The 19,546-nt window shown below is 44.4% G+C and overlaps 1 protein-coding gene across 5 annotated transcripts in view; it reads left to right on the forward strand.

Annotated features, from left to right (window-relative positions):
* LOC147879761 (transcription factor EMB1444-like) overlaps positions 1 to 19,546 on the forward strand; it is a 99,741-nt gene that overhangs the window by 58,578 nt on the left and 21,617 nt on the right. For 4 of the 5 annotated variants that reach the window (XM_087371548.1, XM_087371549.1, XM_087371547.1 and 1 more), the window contains 2 exons: positions 167 to 307; positions 1,109 to 1,234. In XM_087371548.1, the coding sequence (XP_087227674.1) occupies positions 167 to 307; positions 1,109 to 1,234 (267 nt within the window). The remainder of the gene's footprint in view (positions 1 to 166; positions 308 to 1,108; positions 1,235 to 19,546) is intronic. The other variant, XM_087371550.1, reaches the window with a different exon arrangement.

The raw sequence follows: 19,546 nt of genomic DNA on the forward strand, positions 1-19,546 counted from the left end.
GAAAATAAATACTAGCATGTGTTTTGTAGTGCTCATGATGGCATTGACCCTGCAATCCTTGGTGATGAACTTCTTAATGCTCAAGTGTACATGTGCTTTTCGGTGTGGGTTGAGTCCAGGAATTTGTTTATGATGTTTCTGCGGGAAGGCTGACATATCGTGACAGGCTGATTGCAGCATGCGTATTGAGCCTGGACCTGATAGCACAGAATGTGGTACAAGTTGGGCAATGGAACTAGGTGGTCAAGGAGTAGATTGTCCTATTATAGTAGAGGATTTAAGGCAGCCACGACAAATGTTAGTTGAGGTAATGCTTGCATGCTTTTCCATTGTGTAGAAGGTAATGCTCGTTGGGGGACATGTTTTCAATTGTTTGAGGGGTGACTTGGTGCTGTAGTCGACCCTGGACTGTGCCAGGTGTGTCTGGCTTAGTATTGTGATGGACCTTGGACTTTGTGCCCAAGCATCTCGCTAGTCTGTAAAAGGTTGGATTGTGTCAGGCTTGGGTTTTGGAGGGGTTCTAACAAGACAATAACTTGCTGCAAAGTCATGGTGAAAATGGCTGTATGGCAAGGAGCTGGCTTAAACCTTTTTTCAGCTGTGTTTGTCAGAGTGAGGATTTCATTTCCTCTGAAAAAAATATTTATGTGAAAATGGTTCTTTGACATGTTGGTGCTGAGATCTGAGTCTGTTATGGTATTTTTTCTGGTTTCTAGTTCTGATTAGTAGCTGTCCCACCTTGGGTCAGCTATGAATGTACTTCTTCTTAATGGAAAGAGAAGAAAATAGTGTGTTATGGTATTTTATCTGCTCTCCACTTGAGAATATTGATGGGTTTTTGAGTCGATGTGAGTTGGTGAGAGCTTGTCTGTTGTTTTCTCTGAACAAAATAATGTGGGCATTACGACCCATGGCATTTATGGAAATAAATTTGGTTTGCCCCTAGCTGCAGGTGCTGAGATTTTTGTTGTGTTATAGTATTTTTTGTGCTCTCCGCTTGAGAATGTTGATGGGCTGGAGTCCTTGTGAGTTGGTGAATTTTATGTAGTTGCAATTATTAGCCAACGAGGACTATGTTTAAGTTTTGTTTTTTCAACTCTGTATGCAGATGGTGTGTGAAGAGAAAGGGATCTTTTTGGAAATTGCAGAATCTATTAGAGTCTTAGGTCTTACAATTTTGAAAGGCGTCATGGAGGCAAGAAACAACAAACTATGGGCTCGATTTGTGGTTGAGGTATGAATCACATTCTTCTTGATCATCTAACTTCAAGTGTTGCATTCTTTATTGTTGAGCGGACTACTTATTATCGAGGGCAGCCTTGGGTTTGTGACACTCGCTCATGAGCTGAGGGTTTCGAGCAAGCTCATACATTGAGTTGTAGTCTTTTGGCCTGCATACCAATAGATTCCTGATCTCAGGGGGTGGATGAACTGGTTAATGTTTTCTCCATCGTCCTTGTGCAACCGAATGGCCACCTGCTTGAATCGATTTGCGTGTGATTGATTGACTTCTTGGGTCCTTGAGACGTTTTGACGAATTGATCCTTGAATTGGTCCATGTGTTGAGTTGGCAAGAATCTGGCATTGATGTGTGGGATGAAATCTCCCAGCTATATCTGGGCTGCTAACAATTGCATCTGTAATAGCTGATGTGCCGCCTGTGTAAACTTTTGACTGCTTCATAGGTGCATGGGAAATGTACTACAGTTCTTAGTGGCATCTGTTGGTATGACAGAAGACCGCTCTTGAATCGATTGAGCCAAGAAATGAGCACTAAGGGTTTGGTCTTTCTGTCATACCTTTCAACTGTTAGCTTTTATAGAAACGAAGCCTTTGGTTGAGGTTGGGGCATTTTGCATTGAGTCCTGCTTTGCTGGCGAGCAGCAATTTGATTCTGGGCTGCTTTAGCTTACCACATGTGGCCATCTTCTTTTTGCTCTCTCTGCCCCCATGCTCATCTGTAGGGGAAGATTCATGGGTTCTCTAGGTTAGATGACCTGTGTGATCAGGCCCTTTGATTGTTGGGATTTTGAATCTACAATCATGGCTGCCATGTTTGCTGGCATTGTATTGGTAGTCCTCCTGAATGCAACACTAACTTGCAGCTATGGCCTGTACTGTGATTGAACTGGGCTGGAATTTGCTGAAGTGGATTATGAGACAAATTTGGTGGAGCCAGTGTCTTGTTGGTCCACCTCAAGCTTGATATAGAGGTGTTGTGTTCATTGGATGGGCACTGCGTGTGGGGACCTCACTTGCACCGCGGAGACATGTGATAGCCTCTAGACCCCTGAAAAAGCCCCAAGCGAAGTTGATAACTTGTCCTCGACATGGTGACCCTCCCCTCTTATACCCCATTAAGCTTCAATCACTGGGTGTATCCATGTCTCGGGCTTTCAAGGCTCATTTTAGAAATCAGGGCCAGTTTGGATCAATGTGACAAAAAAGACCAGGTTTCACTTAGAAACGTGCAAAGTGGCCCACTTTTGGGCAAAATGGCAGACCACTTGCCTTGATAATGAAGATCTGTGTGTGTGCGCGATTGTGCGTTCTGTATGTGTGTGTGTGTGTGTGTACTTTCAATGTGTGTGTGTGTGTGTGTTGGTGCCTTTGTGCATTCAGACCATGCACCACTATGGTTACGGTTATCTTTTCATAACATGCCAGATGATAGATTGCCACACAGGAGACATCTCACCATCAACAATAGTTATTTGCAACATGCTGATTTCAAGGCAATGGTTACTGAAGCAGCTCATTGTCTTTCCTCCAGCAGCCATCTAAATGTTGATGATGCCTGGGATACTTTTATTTCTAAAATGCAAGTGGTGATTAGAGTTTATGGCAAATCTTACATGAAGACTCTGAGGGAAACCATTGCTCAGGCCAAATCTACTTGTCAAGACCTCACTGAACTCAGTCATCACCGTTCTTTGTCCTTGCATGAGCAAACAACACTATGCCAGGCCAGACATTGTCTTAAACTAAATGATCAAAGGAAACTGGCAAAATGGGAGACTAGAGCAAGACAAAGAGCCTTTACAGATAAAGGTTGCTCTTCCAAAGAATTTTTCAAAAGTTTACATCAAAAGAGAATCAAAACAGAAATTTGCAGAGTGCTTATGCCCGATGGATCATGGACTACCTCACGGTCACAGCTTGCTTCCTTTTGTGTGCATCATTTCTCGCAGCAATTTGGCTCTGCAGCCCCTCTCTCGCAACAGATTTTACATGCACGAAATTTACTGTTGCAACATGTTTCTCCTATCATTTCCCCTCCTAAAGCTTTGGAATTGGAGGAACCTTTTACTGAGAGGGAACTGTCAGATGCGATCAAATCATGTGGCAGATGGAAATCCCCTGGATGGGATGGTTTAACAGTAGAGTTTTTTCTAGCCTACTGGCCTATTTTGAAGCATTCTTTGCTATATATGGTGAATGCTGCATGGCAAAATCAGAAAATGCCAGACACATGGAAGAGAGGTCTTGTTAAGCTCCTTCCCAAAAAACAAATTTGTGAGTCTTTGGCAGATTGGAGACCTATCACTCTTATGCCTGTAGTTTACAAAGTCACCACCAAAATGGTTTTCGACCGGCTAAAGGGAATTTTACATGATGGGTTGCATCCTGCTCAATATGGCTTTGTCCCGCGCAGGCACATCACCGATAACATTGCTAATGCCTACATTGGAATTGAATATGCTAAATATACACAGCAGGATGTTTTGTTACTGCAAATTGATATTGCCAAAGCCTTTGATACTGTTCAGTGGGATTTTATTTAATCGACTATGCAAGCATTGGGTTTTGGCACAAAAATGCAGCAGCTCATCACTTGGCTATATCAAGATAGTGAAGCTGCCTGTATACTCTCAGGAGATATTTCCCCATCCTGGACTCTTGCTTGCTCTGTCAGGCAAGGATGTCCCCTGAGTACTTTACTTTTTGCTATAGCCACCCATCCACTGCTTCAATATTTGGATCACCTTTTGGACACTGATCAGTTACACGGTTTGGAGATTCTTGGTAGTCGCAGCATGATTGCTCAGGCATATGCTGATGATTCATTCTTTACTCCAAAAAATACTCGGGCTGATTTGTCCATGATTATGCATGCTCTTACTACATATGGTTTGGCTGCTGGCCTTCGGGTCAATTTTCAGAAATCAAAATTGCTGCCATTACATGCACAGGAATGGCACAACCTTCTGTGGCCTGGAGAAATTGTCCCCGCTTCTCATTTTATTCGACATCTTGGTTATCCTCTAGGCTGGGGACTCACCCGCTCACAACAAACTGATTGGGTGCTAGCAAAGTTAAGGGCAAAACTTGAATATTGGAAGCTTGCAACTTGGCCATTACATGTTCGCCTGCGAATCACACAATCCATTTTGATAGCATACATACAATTTTATCTGCCTCTCACCATGTTCACTAAGGCAGATCTGGTTTCATTTATGTCAGCTATCATGGAAATTTTCTGGCGTTCAAAACATGGCAAGAAAAGTCTCAGATTACTCTCCATGCATCGTCTCTGTTCTCCCAAGATGCACGGAGGTCTGAACATTCTTGATATTCAAATGCATTTACTTGCTCACAGAGGGAAAATGATGATACAGTTTATGCAAGGAGATCAGCCTTGGGCTTTCATGATTCGCTCTCTCTTATTACATCTTCATACACCTGCCTTTGGGCATTGGCAGCTTACTCAGTGGGATTTTTTATTTGGCTCTATCCAAGGCAAGATCAGAGGATGCTCTTTTGTCTCTCGTCTGCTTCTTGATTGGAAACATATTCTATCCCATTTGGAATGGCATGGCAGGGACTCTCTTTCGGGCAACTCTTTGAGGGTAGAGAATATTTTTTGGTCTAAAGTTTTCCACCCCCCTTTGGCCATACAAGAACCCCGACGTTCTTATTTTCTCTCCTTCAAAGGCATTTCATCTGTGGCGGATGTACTTCGGGATGATGGCACAATCTTATCTTTTTCTATGGCTGCTCGCAAATATGGCTTGGGAGCTCATTATCGCCCTTTATGGCATCGAATATCAGCAATGCTCCAACCGTACGTGCCGGTATCCCATTTGGAACTTCAGAATCGGCTTGAGGATTGGATCTTACGCTCTCCTTCCTTATATGCCCGTCCTCTGAAGCTCTCACATATCACAGTGTCATCACTGTATAAAGTGTTATTACCTCCGCCTTGGATTTCCCACAAAGCAAATACTGTTTGGCATATAGATTGCCCAATGAAGTGGTGGAGAAAAAGGTTGCGTCTCCTTTGGCATTACAAAGTCCCTCTACGACAATAGCTTTTCCTATGGCGAGTTCTTCTTGGCATTTTTCCATCCGGACAGTCACTCGCACACAAACATATAGCTTCAGCTGTTTGTCACCGATGTCAGCACTCTACTGAATCAGTGTTTCATATCTTTTAGTCCTGTCCAAACACTTCTGATCTCATTGCTCTCATCAGACAGAGGCTTCGACAACGATTTCCTACTGTTACTTTTGGTAGATTTTTCTGGTTGTTTGGCTTTCATCCAGAGAGACAGGGTTTTGATTTATTTTTTGTATGGGTGCGCTATTGGACACTATGGACTTTATGGATGGATAGAAATCATAGAGTCTTTGGTGATCCACTTTTTTCATCTTTTCTTTTTTTCAAACGATCTTTGCAACAATCATTTTATGATTGTCTTCAGACTCGTTTGATTGATCAGGATGTATATACAGCTTATACTGAGATCTTCAGTTGAGTAGTAGTTACTTCGTTTTTTTGAAGTAACTATGAATGTAATTATTCTATAGCAATAAAAGATTTCTTCCCACAAAAAAAAGTGTGTGTGTGTGTGTGTGTGTGTTTGTGTGTGTGAGAGGTGCATTTTACAAAAAAAAAGTGTGTGAGAGGTGCAGAGAGACCTACGACCTGTTCGCCCTGCCCGGCATGCTCCTCCCAGCGTGCCCCGCTTGCTTTCTCTGCTATCAGCCTGCACCTCATTTGCTTTCTGCTCCCGCTTTTTCCTTAGTCTCTTCAGCCACCTCTCCCGTCGCCTCTATTCAGCCCGTCTTTGTTGCTTCCGACTGTGTTTATCCCGCTTTTTTTCAGTCTTTCCTACCTTTTACCTTTTCCTCTGTATATCTGTTGGTTTCTCCTCCCCTTTCAGTTCTCCGCATTTCCAGCTTTTCTCCATGTCTAATAGCCCTATCCTCAAGGCTTACGCTCGTCGTGATTGTGCTCCGGACTAGAAGCGCATCAATATGGATTCAACCCACCTGGCTGATTGTTCCATGGAGGATGCTCACTATGTTTTTGATATGTTGCATGACGATTTTCAGCAGAGCAGGAAGGACTGGGCCAAGGAACCTCCTGCTCTCACCTACAAAATGAAATTGCCTGCCTTGGTTTCTCCTCTGCGGAAACTTTCTCAATCTGCCGTTATCATTTTCTTTCCAGGTAAGGTGCCTTCTGCCATGGATGTGGGTCAATGGATCAATTCCATGTTGGGAGGCGGTTTTGTGGAAGGGGTTTACTTGGCATCCAGGGGCTTCTATGAAGTTCACTTGTCTGAAGCTAATTATAAGCAGAAGATCTTGGAGATGTCTCCATTGCATTTTGGCAGGCAAATGGTGCATGCAATGCCTTGGTCTCCAAATAAAGACTATCAGAGTCTTATCCAGAGTCTTATCCAGCATCGTTGCCCTGTATGGGTTGAAGTGGTGAACTTCCCAGATTATATGTGAGCTGAATTGCCTGGCCTGGCCAGCACTTTGGGACAAGTCATTTGCCCACCCCGTCCTGCAGGCAATAAGAATCGCTTTTGCATCCTTTGGGATACAGATTTGCCTACTCCGCTTTCTATTGCAGTAGAAGTGGAGGGCCTCAATTTGGGCCAAAAGTTTTTTGCTTTGAAATGGGGCACTTTTGCTGGGGCATGTTTCAATTGCCACAAGTTTGGCCATTTACAATCAGAATGCCCTTCCCTTCTACATCCATCTCCTCCTGTTGCCATTCCTCAGGATGCTCGTACTGTTGCTCCCCCTCGTGCTACCCCTCCTCCAGCTGACACAGTCAAACCTACCCAGCATACAGGAAGCCAGGAAACCACAGGGCCAAAAGGCAAAGACAAAGGTAAGGCTAAGCAGGTTGACATTGCAAAGTCTGATGGCTCGAAAGTGCCAAGGAAAACTATCTCTCTACAACCAAGGCCCTTACAGTCTCGAAATTGGGATGCCTCCGCACCTTCCCCTGGGCAAGCTTCTTCTTCTTCCACTTTCGGTCATTCTCTTGGCAATCGGGTCTCCGTTGTTAAGACGGGCATCCCCATCTATGATGATACTGTCTCCCCCCAGGTGTTTACTGCCATGGGTCAGCTTGACCCAGATACGATGGTGGATGCCTGACACTCCTTGTTTCATGGAGTACATGTCATACACTGTATATATTCTTTATGAGTACTTCCCTTCGGTGTTTTACATACAATGTACAGGGTCTTTGTAATGCTAATAAATGGAGGTTGTTTTGGCATTATGTACATACTTCTCATCCAGACATTGTGTTCCTCTAAGAGCATAATCAGCACCGGTTTGTTGGACAGAGGGATTACTTTGCAGGCTATGATATTTTCTATGCGGGTAACATGCAGTCTTCGGGCGTGTGTGCCATTGTCCGCCATGAATTGCAGCCGTTTCTGAAATTTAATGATCCCCATGGGAACTGGTTAGTCATTCAATGTTCGGTGGGACAAGATGCCTATGATATTGCATCTGTTTATGCTCCTCAGGTTTCTGCCTCCCGGGCCCGTATTTGGGAACAATTACAGCACTTTGACTGGAATCTGCATGCTTTTCTTTGTGGAGACTTTAATAACTCTCCATCCCCTTCGGATAGCTCCACTCATCATTCACATATGCTTGCTTCTGAGCATAGACAGTGGCACTCCTTTATGGATTCTGTTAATGCTCAGGACGTATGGCTTTTACTGCATCCCCTCCATTCGGGTTATACTTTTCACCATAATGCCTTCACTGATTATTGGGCTCGCTTGGATCGATGGTATATGTTTCATGCTCAGCAGTATGCTGATTTTACATGCCATATGTGGATTGATCACTCTCTGCTTTTGTCTGATCATTCCCCCTTGTGGCTCACCCTTTCCTGTGGCCAGCCGATTGATGACATGCCTCCGCTAATCGGAGGCCTTTGCTTATCAATAATGCATATTTAAAGCACGCTGAATTTCAGAATATGATACGGGCTGCGCTGGCTTCATTTCGTGGGCATGCAGAGGTGGACATTGATTTTGCCTGGCATGCACTAGTGACTCGCCTTCAAGGGGTGATAGAGGATTATGGTCGAGGTTATATGGCTGTTCTTAGATGCCAGGTGGCTTGGGCAAAGCAGTGTATCAACTCTCTTGCTGATTTTAGTCAGGATAATGTGTTATCTTATTCTCAGGAACAGGATCTATGCCATGCCAAACATATACTTGCTCTCAATGACCGCAGGGAATTACATAAGTGGCAAACTAGAGCCAGGATCAAACCCTTATTGGACAAGGGCTGTTCTTCTAAACTATTTTACAAGAATTTGCATGCTTCCAGGAAAAATCAGTCTATCCATCGTCTTAAAACCCCCAATGGTGTGTGGACCCAGACCTCCTCTCAGTTGCAGGATATTTGTGTTCACCATTTCCAGCAGCTCTTCGGATCCCCACCTCCTCCTTCCCAGAATATTATGCACGCTCGCAAGTGTTTTTTGGATATGATTTGCCCTATTGTCTCGCCGCAGCAGGCCTTATCCTTGGATGCTCCTTTTCTGCAGGATGATCTTACTGATGCTCTTCATAAGCTGGGTAAATCTCGTGCACCTGGTTGGGATGGACTCACTGCTGAGTTTTTTCATACCTTTTGGGATGAGCTTAAGGATACCCTTCTACAAATTATCAATGTGGCTTGGGAACATCAATCTCTCCCTACTTCTTGGAAGCATGGTCTTGTTAAGCTGATACCAAAGAAGCCTTTATGTGAATATTTGACAGACTGGAGACCAATTACCCTTATGCCTGTCATCTACAAGCTTATTTCCAAGATGCTAGTCCATAGACTTAAAACGGTTTTGGATGCTGGATTACATCCCAGATAGTATGGTTTCATTCCACGCAGGCAGATTATGAACAATATAGCCAATGCCATGCTTGGTATTGAGTATGCCAAATACCCCAAGCAGGATGTATTGATTATGCAGGTGGACGTAGCCAAGGCCTTCGATACTGTCCAATGGGATTATATTTCACAAACTCTGAGCCATTGGCCCCAAAATTGTTCATGTTATTTATTGGCTCTATGTGGATGCAACAGCCCAATGTCTTTTGGGCAAACACCTTTCTTCTACTTGGCATTTGGGAAGATTGGTCCGCTAGGGTTGTCCTCTCAGTGCACTTCTTTATGCGGTGGCTACGCATCCATTGCTTCTTCGTTGGATCACCTTTTGGAAGCTGATTCCTTACATGGTTTGCACATTCCGGGCAGCAAGCCCTTTCTTGCCCAAGCCTATGCTGATGATTCCTTCTTTATGCTCCAAAATACTCCTTCTGATGTTCAAATACTAATGGACACATTGGCTGATTTTGGCTTGGCAGCGGGGCTGTTTATTAATTTCAGAAAGTCTAAATTGCTTCCCCTCACTGCTTCCGATTGGCATGCATTGTTTTGGCCAGGAGAGATTTTAGATTCACATGCTCTCATTCGCCACCTTGGTTATCCTATTGGCTGGTTTCTATCTCCCAAGCAGCATATGCAATGGTTATTCTCTCGTATGCAAAGGAAGCTACATTATTGGAAGTTGCCTACTTGGCCTCTACATGTCCGTCTGCGCATTGTCCAATCTATCTTGATGTCATATGTGCAGTTTTATTTGCCACTTCTTCCGTGGTCCAAGAAGGATACTTCCACATTCATGTCCTATGCCATGAGATACTTTGGAAAACAAAGAACCATTGTAAAGCCCTGCGCTTACTCAAAATGCACTTGGTTTGTTCGCCCAAGTCGCATGGGGGGCTTAACATTTTGAATATTCATCTGCATCTCTTAGCGCGAAAGGCTACCCTCCTCTCCACTTTCTTTATGCAGGATCAGCCTTGGACTATTATGCTCGCTACCATGTGTACTACTATGCGATCGCATGTTTACGGACATTGGATTACAGATCATTGGGAAGCAGTTTTAGGCCACTTCTCTGGTAGCATTCCAAGTGCTCCATGTGCTAGGGCGCTCATTCGCAATTGGAAAACTGTACTTTCCACTGCTTCTTGGACAGGTCAGCCTCTTTGGAAAAGTTCTTTGCCGCTCAAACAACGCCTTTTCCTCTGGCGTTGTTTGGTTGGAGCTCTACCGGTGGGCACTACTTTGGCTCGTCGCGGCATTGCTTCTTCTCGATGTCAGCGCTGTGCTTCTTCATTGGAGACCATCCCACATTTATTATGGTCGTGCTCCACCTCCAGGGATCTTATTCATCGGATTTCGCACTGTCTTCGGCTCCGATTTCCTTTGGTGGTTTTTGGCCGCTTCTATTGGATCTTTGGTTGCACCCCTCCCCGACTTCGCTCGTTTGCCTTGTTCCTCGCCTGGGTTCGTTTCTGGTCATTATGGAGCATTTGGTTGCAGAGGACTCATCTATCATTTGGCTCTGGTTCCTTTGATCCATTTTATTTCTTTCGAGGATCCCTTCGTCAGTCACTCTATGATTGTATTCAACAGGGAGATCTTGATACTTTGGTCTTGGATGTTTTTTTCCACTGCTTTTGACTTTCAAAGGTTGACTCCATCACGGAGTTCACCTTCTGTATTACATAGTCTTTGATAATTTAAGCTGTGGTTTTACAAAAAAAAAAAAAAAAAGTGTGTGTGTGTGTGTTGGGGGGGGTTGGCAGGTGGTCTTAAAATTAATTTTCAGAAATCAAAACTCTTGCCTCTCAAGCATTGTGACTGGCATGCTACCCTATGGCCAGGCCATATTATTTATCCGGAAAACATAGTAAGACATTTGGGCTATCCCATTGGCTGGAAAATCAGCAATAAGCAACAAATGTCATGGGTGTCAAACAAAATTCAGGACAAATTAGAATATTGGAAGATCTCCACTTGGCCTCTGCATGTACGGCTTCAAATTGTCCAGTCTATTGTTCTAGCTTATGTCCAGTTCTACCTTCCTCTATTACATTGGTCATCTCGAGATCTCACTTCCTTTATGTCTCAAGCCATGGAGATTTTTTGGAAAACTAAGCTTCATAAAAAAGCTTTACGGCTGCTCAAAATGGATATGCTTTGTTCACCAAGAATGCATGGTGGTTTGAATATAATCAACATCCAATTTCATGTGTTGGCAAGAAAGATCACTATGCTCAAGACATTTTTTCAACAAGAGCAGCCTTGCTCTATTATGTTGGCAATTTTGTGTGGATAGATGACCACAAATGCTTATGGACATTGGCTAGTTGATCCATCGGAAGTAGTACTGGGCAGATTTCATGGTAAAATACCTGGCTGTCCATTTTCTAATTCCTTGATTCAGGACTGGAAGCAAGTACTCTCGCACATCAAATGGTCTCCCCTTCCTACTTCTATAGCTTCCTCACTCAGAATGGAAAGTATTCATTGGAGTGCTGTGTTCTCCTCTCCCCTTGCTGTTCAACAACCCATCAGAGCTTACAATCTTATGAAAATGGGTATCCGGTTCATTGATGACGTAGTAGATATGCAAGGAAATATTCTCACTTTTCCAGTAGCATGTCGACAATACAATCTGGGGATGCATCATAGACCTATTTGGAAAGCTATTGCTGATCTCTTACTCCCTCTGGTTCCGATTCCGACATTGAATGTCAGAGACAGGCTTCAAGATTGGCACCTTCAGTCTTCAAATACAAGCATCTCCTCTAGGCCTTTGCATTTTCTATACAGGCCTATCGATTGATATTACCTCCTCCTTGGATTGCCCATCATGCTAATTCTCTATGGCATTTGAACAAGTCATTAGCCTGGTGGAAAGGAAAATTGCAATTGATATGGAAGTTGAAAATGCCATTGAAGCAACGACTATTTTTATGGAGATGTATTGTTGGTATTCTTCCAGTAGGGGTGAAATTGGCTCAAAGACGGATAGCTTCACCTCTTTGTCCAAGATGTCACCTTACATCTGAGAGTATTCCACATCTACTGTGGTTTTGTTCATATTCCAGAAACCTTCTAGACAGAATCTCCTATTTCTTATCTCTCAGATTTCCAGCACACAGGTTCTACAGGTTTTTCTGGATGTATGGCAAACTATCAGCATCTTTGTCATAGTATTCTCTTTTCGTCCACTGGATCAGATACTGGGCCTTATGGACCCTCTAGTTGCAGCGCAATCAAGCATATCTGAAATCTCCCCTTCAGCATCCATATGAGTTCTTCCGAGCCTCATTGCGGCAGTCATTATATGATGCCTTACATGAGGAAGATTTGGATGTTTCTTGTATTCAACTTTTCTTTTACTGCTTCTGATGCATAGGGCTTTGGCTCTCTTTTGAGCACTGCCCAGATGTAAATGAAAGTTTCATAATATAAGTATCTTGGTTTCACAAAAAAAAAAAGTGTGTTGGGGGGGTTGGTGTGCAATGGAGAGCTCTACTTCTCCTCCTCCCTCGACTGTATCCTTGTCGACCTCCGTGCCCTGCCTGTGCATGCTTGTATGGCCCTCGTCCCCTTCCGTACCCTCCTTCTCAGCCTCTGCGTCCGTACAGATCTTGCAAGCTTCGTTCTGTTCCCCGTGCATCTCCATACAGCTCCCGCACAATTCCGTATAGAAACCATACCCTGCTGTCCAGCCCACGGTCCTTTCCGTACAGCCTATGTGTGCTTCTGTACAGCTGCCTTTCCTCGTCTCAGCCTCCACTGTACCTCTGTCCGTACCCTTGCCCTCTCTGTCTGTACATTTTTTCCTTGCCTATCCCTTCTGTCCAGCAGCCGACTGCTCCTGCTCTGCAGCATTATGTACAGCCTCAGTCTTCTACTTCAGATCTGCAGCAGCCTATATCTGATTTGCAACAGCAGCCTCCTACTGCTTCGTTTGATGGTTCCTTTGTCTTCAAAGTTTCAGCCCCTCCTTCTGCCCTATCCTCTCCTGTGCGTGTCTTCACTCGGCGGAAACATGGTGGTTTGGCTTCTTCATGCTTGCTCAAGTCAGGGAAACTGGATATTGCGGATGGTCCCTCTTCTCTTTTTCAGTTGGAACTTCTTCGTTAGCTATGTGCTGCTTTTGTTGCAGAAGTTCCCTCCTCGGGTTCAGCTCTTGTTCGGTCTTTGAATTCTACCCTTTTGGTCTCTGGTTTTCGACAGGCTCAACAGTTTGGGGTTTGTCTCTTTTTTATGGGTAGGATTCTTTCTGCAGCACAACTCCGTCGATGGGCTGAAGCTAGAGTGGGCCCGAATATTATTTCTTCCTTTGTCTTTATGGGCAAAGGGTTTTATTATGCCCGGTGTCCTACGACTGAGGTGGTGGAGAGTCTTGTTAGCCGTGCTGGGGTTCCTGGGGTAGGTTTCTTTGCCTATGTGATGCCCTGGGATCCGCTTTTTGATCCGGCTGCTTCCCTTTTGACGTATTGTCTGGTTTGGATTACCCTCAAAGCGCTGCCTGTGCCTCTTCTTCAGCATCTTCCTACCCTTGCAGCTTTTTTGGGGAGGCCTTTGCATATTCCGAGTTAGGAGTTCCTGTAGGCTACTCGGGATGTTCGACTTTGTGTTCTGTGGGATATGATGCAGCCCGTGCCTTCTACTCTGGATCTTGATTTGGGATTTGCTCATTCGATGCGAATCAAGCTACATTTCACCTCTTTTCCTACAGCATGTTATCGGTGTCGCCAGGTTGGTCACTTTGCACGTGATTGCTCTTCTGCTTCCAAGACCACTCCTCTTGCTCCTTCCTCAGCTGTCAAGATTACTCTCCCTTCTCCTCCAATTTTTGCTATGGCTTCACTGGAGAAGACTTCTCTTACTGTTCCGAAGCACTATTGGAGAAAGGTAGATAAGTCACAGGCCAATCTTTCTGCTGCTCCGGAAGTTTAGGATTGGACTTCTATTGAGCATCACCAACCTCCTTCTCCTCAGGATATGGATGTGCCCCTTGATGAAGGCATTATACAAGATGATGTACTTGCTATTTCTCCGGTTGATACTTGAAGTGAAGCTGATATGGTCAGCCCTGGTTTATCCAATGCAGCTCCTTCGTCAGAGAGTGCAAACATTGCTCGAGTACCTTTGCCTGTGATGACTATGCCAGAGTCTCTTTCTCAGGATGCAGATGTCTCTTTTTCTCTGAGTCTTTTCATCCTATGTTGCAACAGGTTTTTGACCCTGTGATTCAAAAATTCAAGCTCCCAGCTTATATAAAGAAGAATCACAAGGGCAAAAAACAGGTGGTTTTTATTGATGGTGCAGTCTCTTCACTGCATCAATTTTTAGAAAGCAACAATCTGAAATTGGAGGATGTTGTCTTTGATCCTCCTCCAGTTTGAATCTTGTAACTTTTTACTTGGCTGCCTCACGACTTTTGCTCTGAGGCTTTACTTGTAAATTTTTACTTTGTACTTATTGGTGGGTTTTTACCCCTTTTTGGGGTTTCCCACACAGAAATATAAGATTTCACAAAAAAAAAGTGTGTGTATACTTTCAGCCTCAGCCTCTCCCTCGCCCATCTCTGTACCTTGCCCTCAGCCTGCTGTTGCTGCTCCGCCTGCATCCGTACTCCTCTGTCAGTCCCTATACACCCTCTGTCTGCATTCGTACCAGGCCCGCTGCTGCCCATACCTTCTGCGCAGCAGTCTCTACACAGGCCGCCTCCATCCGTATCATTCTTTCCTATCCCCTCGGCGTTCTCGTTTGTTTCCTATCCCCTTGGCTGGGTTATTACCAATATATTCTTTCCTATCCCCTCGGCGTGCCCTAACCAACCGACATCTATTCTTTCCTTTGCCCCTGCGCAGGCCGCACCTGCTGTATGGACGTCCGTACAGGCCCCCCCCTCCATACAGCTTTTTGCTCCTCTCATGCCCGGTTCTATACAGTCTCATCTTGCTGTCTCATCCTCCCCTCTTCCTGCTCCTTCGACAGATGGCTCTTTCGTTTTCTTTGCTTCAGTCCCCCCTTCTGTCTCTGCCCCTCCTGCACGTGTCTTCTTTCGGCAGAAGCGTGGTGGTTTGCCTCCCTCCACTTTGGTTAAATCGGCAAAGCTGGATATCACGGATGGTCCTTCGTCTTCCCTCCAGCTGGACCTTCTTCACTAGATGTGTTTTGTTTCTGTCATAGATGTTCCTTCATCGGGTTCACCGCTTGTTTGTTCTTTGGACTCTGCCCTACTGGTTTTGGTCTTCGACAAGCTCAGTAGTTTGGGATCTATCTCTACTTTATAGGCAGGGTTTTATTTGCAGCTCAACTTCGTCGTTGGGCTGAAGTTGCAATGGGTTAGGATTGCCTTTCCTCCTTTGTCATTCTAGGCAAAGGTTTTTATTATATGCCCACTGCTCTTCGACTGATGTAGTGGAGCGACTTGTCAGTCATGTTGGTATTCATGGGGCTGGTTTCTTTGCTTATGTGATGCCTTGGGATTCACTTTTTGATCTGTCTGCCTCTCTTTTGACTCATTGTCCAGTTTGGATTACCCTCAAAGTGTTGCCTCTGTCTCTTCTTCAGCATCTTCCTACTCTTGTAGCGCTTTTGGGGAGGCCTCTGCATGTTTCGAGACGAGTTTTTGCAGGCTACTCGGGATGTTCGCCTTTGTATTCTATGGGATATGATGCAGCCTGTGCCCCTCTTCTCTGGATCTTGATTTGGGATTTGCCCATCTGATGCGCATCAGGCTGCATTTTGCCTCTTTTCCTATAGTATGTTATCGGTGCCGGCAGGTTGGTCATTTTGCTTGTGCTTGCCCTTCAGCTTCCATTGTAGGCCATCTTCTGGTGGTTCTAGTGATGCCCTATAGGCCATGGTATGTGCCTTGTAGGCATAAGTTTAGGCACTTAGATTTTTTTGTGCCTTTTAGGTCACTTAAGACACTTAGTCCTACGTGACACCTAGGACACTTAGTCCTAGGGTCTAGGTACAAGTATCTTGTACCTTTTCTTTTCATTACAACTCTAGTTGACGTGACGGCTAAGGCTCGATCGACTCTTTGCACCTTGCTCTTTCTCTTTTGCCTATCGATCCTACAGTGGTATCAGAGCTAGGCTTGACTCGTCTTCTTGCCCCCGGACTCTCATTGCTCACTTCACCCCCTTCCATACAGTCCATACGACTGTACTCAAAGCTTGCATACAGGTCCGTACTGCGTCGTACATCTTTCGTACAAGCGTATGGAAGGTCTTGTACCTATTTCGTACTTGTCATGCTGTACCTGCACGTGGGAGCGGGCCTACTCCGTACAATTGCCGTACAGTTTTGTACTTCAACTAACGTACAGATCCGTACTACAGGGCTCCGTATTGCTCTCCGTACTCGTATTTCATACAGTCACCGTACTTGTTCTGTATTGTGCTTTCGTACAACTGTACATCGTACATCGTACAACGTACCAGATCCATACAGTGTTACGCTCAAGCTGAGGCAACATGACATCGGAAGGGTCGGTCGACATTTTCCTTTAAAGGATCAATGTTTGTATTATATTTGTTTGGGCTTTACGTAAATGATCAGAAAGGAATTAAAGTTAAGGTCCTTGATGAGGGTGATATGGCACTAGACTAGGTGGATCTAAGGCTAAGGGGTCTAAATGTATTAAATGTGCCAAGGGGCAAATGATTTTAATGATATCCCAAGAGAGGGGTAAATGATGCATTTTAGGAGGGACCCTAAAATGTAGACATGTGGCATACTAGATCCATCTAGGGAATTGGGGCTCGTTGGAATTTGGCAAGCAGGAGCTTCACATAAAAGATAGAGAGATTCTATGTGCTTGCTACCATCGAGGTTGGTTGGGAGGAAAATACGTGCCTACGCCCGTGATTGTGAAGAAAGTTAGGTCTTTGAATGATTTAACCGTGAGATTTGGTATCAGAGCAGTAGGCGATTGGGAAAGGGGGATCGAGAGAGGTCCTGGACTGGTTGGGCATATGACTAAGCTAACAAGCTGAAGAGGAGATGGACGACGTCGTGTTATCTATTCACGGTATTTGTGAGTATGCAGTATATCGCGGGCAGCTCGTTAATCAAAAGGTTGTGTGACACCCAAATTTGACGACAAATAACACGGAGCGCAGATTGTATATTGGCATTATATGTTCACGAGCGTCATCGCAATTCAAAGATGTCAGGATATTTGCGTGACGGAGCATCGGGCTGTTTGTGTTGTCTGGTTTACGTTATATCCAGTAGTTCGTCAACGTTGGAGCTGTGTGTGAAAGGATAGTAGGATCCCGTACAGCCGCAGGTTCATAATTTGGTACCTTCAGGGCTTTTTGGCGTCGCGTGAGGAACTAGTTATTGCACGCAGACTGATTGGCTTGGCATTGTGACGGGCTGGTGGAAGTTTGGTTAGTATTGAAGACCAGGGCGGAATATTATATGGTTGGGAGCGTTCGAATCGTGGGTCAATTGCTGTGCGAAGTCCGTGAGTTAAAATAGTCACGTAGATCAGTCTTCTTCATCATCGGATTGACCACTTTGGTGTTGCTTTTAAATACGTTTATGAGCGTAAAATAGTTATGGCTTGGGGCTAAGGTCACAATAGTATCTGGTGGATTTTAAGGTGATGTTTACTATTTACGACGTGGTTATTTTGCAATGATGTAGCGTCCAGATTAGATGCTCATAGAGATTTGGTGAAGAAAAAAAAAAGAGAGCCACATCATCCATTTAGGACAGATCATAAATGCGTGTTGGAGTGGCTTACAGGGACTAGTTGATCTCTTCATTACAGGGACTAGTTGATCTGTTCATGCAGCATAAATATGACTAGGGAGCTCTCTATGCCTTCTAAGTTTGTTGGAATATACGCTCATTTATTTGCCTTAGTGTTTGAGTTAATTCTGATTGCAGATATTTCCCTAGTATAGGGAAAAGATATTCGGTTTGGTTCTCAATTACTTTCAGTTGATGGTTACGCCTGGTTAGACACCTTTTGGGGTTAGGAGATTGAAAAGCCGTTTGTAAATACAATTTTAGGCGGTGTTTTATTAAAAAAAAAAAATCCCTATCGACTTAAATAAAAGTAGAAGAAGAAGCTTCTAGGGTGGATCCTATAGAGTCGGGAGTCCAGCCGACCCCGTAGGTGTCGCGCCCAGCAGGCCATACACTAGCTGGTAGAATTGCATTATTGGAGAATGCCTTGCAACAGACTTTAGCGCAACAGTTACAAGCAAATGTAGGGCAATCCGAGCTCAGGAAAATGGTTCATAGTATGTCTGCTAGATCATCTCGTGAGGACAAAGGTACATCTCCAATGGAGCCTGAAACCAGTGTTCATATGGTCGAGCCTAGAAGGGCTAAGGTGCCTAATATTGCCAATTATAGGCGAGAAAAGTATTCTGGTCGTAAGTCTGACCGTAGTTCCGATATCATAGAGACCTAGTTACACAAATGGGACGAAGCCTTCGCCATTTGTGAAATCAGGAATGATATGAAAAAAATCCGCGAGGCCACCTATTTAATGAGGCAGCGGATAGGTGGTGGATAAAATAGCAGAAAGATGGTATGGCATCCACTACTTGGGAGGGGTTTAAAAAATAATTTAGAAAACACTTCTTACCTCCTGACGAAGCATCCCGAGCTTGGGATCAATATTGAAACCTTCGTCAGAGAAATTTATCAATGGCGGAATACACTGATAAGTTCAGAGAAAGTGTAATGAAAGTTTATGAACCTCTACCTCAGTCAATCGAGGTAAAGGATTTTATCTTTAGATTGAATGATCAGATCAAGATGGAAGTTTGGGATAAGTATGCGAACACGCTAGATGAAGCAATTGCCATAGCCTTGAACTATGAAGATGCCAAAGGGAACAGACCAAGTGGGTTTGTGCAGGTTGGGACTTGGTATGAGGACCTGAAGAAAACTGGGTTTAAGAAGAAGTGGATTAGCAAAGGGAGTGCCTCACAGCCTAGTGGTCAAGCCAAGCAGGCGAAGCCAGTTGAGACTCCTAAATCAAGTACCACCATTGGAATGAAAAGAAAAGTAACACTAATGGCAGCTCGGGCTTGGTCAAAGTCTTCTTTGAACCTAGAGCAAAGAGAAAAAGCGAGGAGAGAAGGATTGTGTTTTGGATGCCTTCAGCCTCATTAGTGGAAAGCTTGTCCATGAAACAAGGATCATCGGATGGCTGAGATGGTGATCTTAGAATGCGACGTGGAAATGGAGGGAAGTCCCAGAGCAGAACAGATGCAGATTTAGCTAGCGGGATCTTCTCAAAGGTCAGTATCTATTTTGTTATGTGTGTCTTTTGCTAAGCTAGTAACTAGTGCACCTGATAATGTTGACCGACCCTTCTGAGGTCATGTTGCCTCAGCTTGAGCGTAACATT

Source organism: Dipteris shenzhenensis, chromosome 33 (genome assembly GCF_047967505.1).
Source record: "Dipteris shenzhenensis isolate YYH24624 ecotype China chromosome 33, Dip_SZ_1.0, whole genome shotgun sequence".
Classification (NCBI taxonomy): Eukaryota; Viridiplantae; Streptophyta; class Polypodiopsida; order Gleicheniales; family Dipteridaceae; genus Dipteris; species Dipteris shenzhenensis.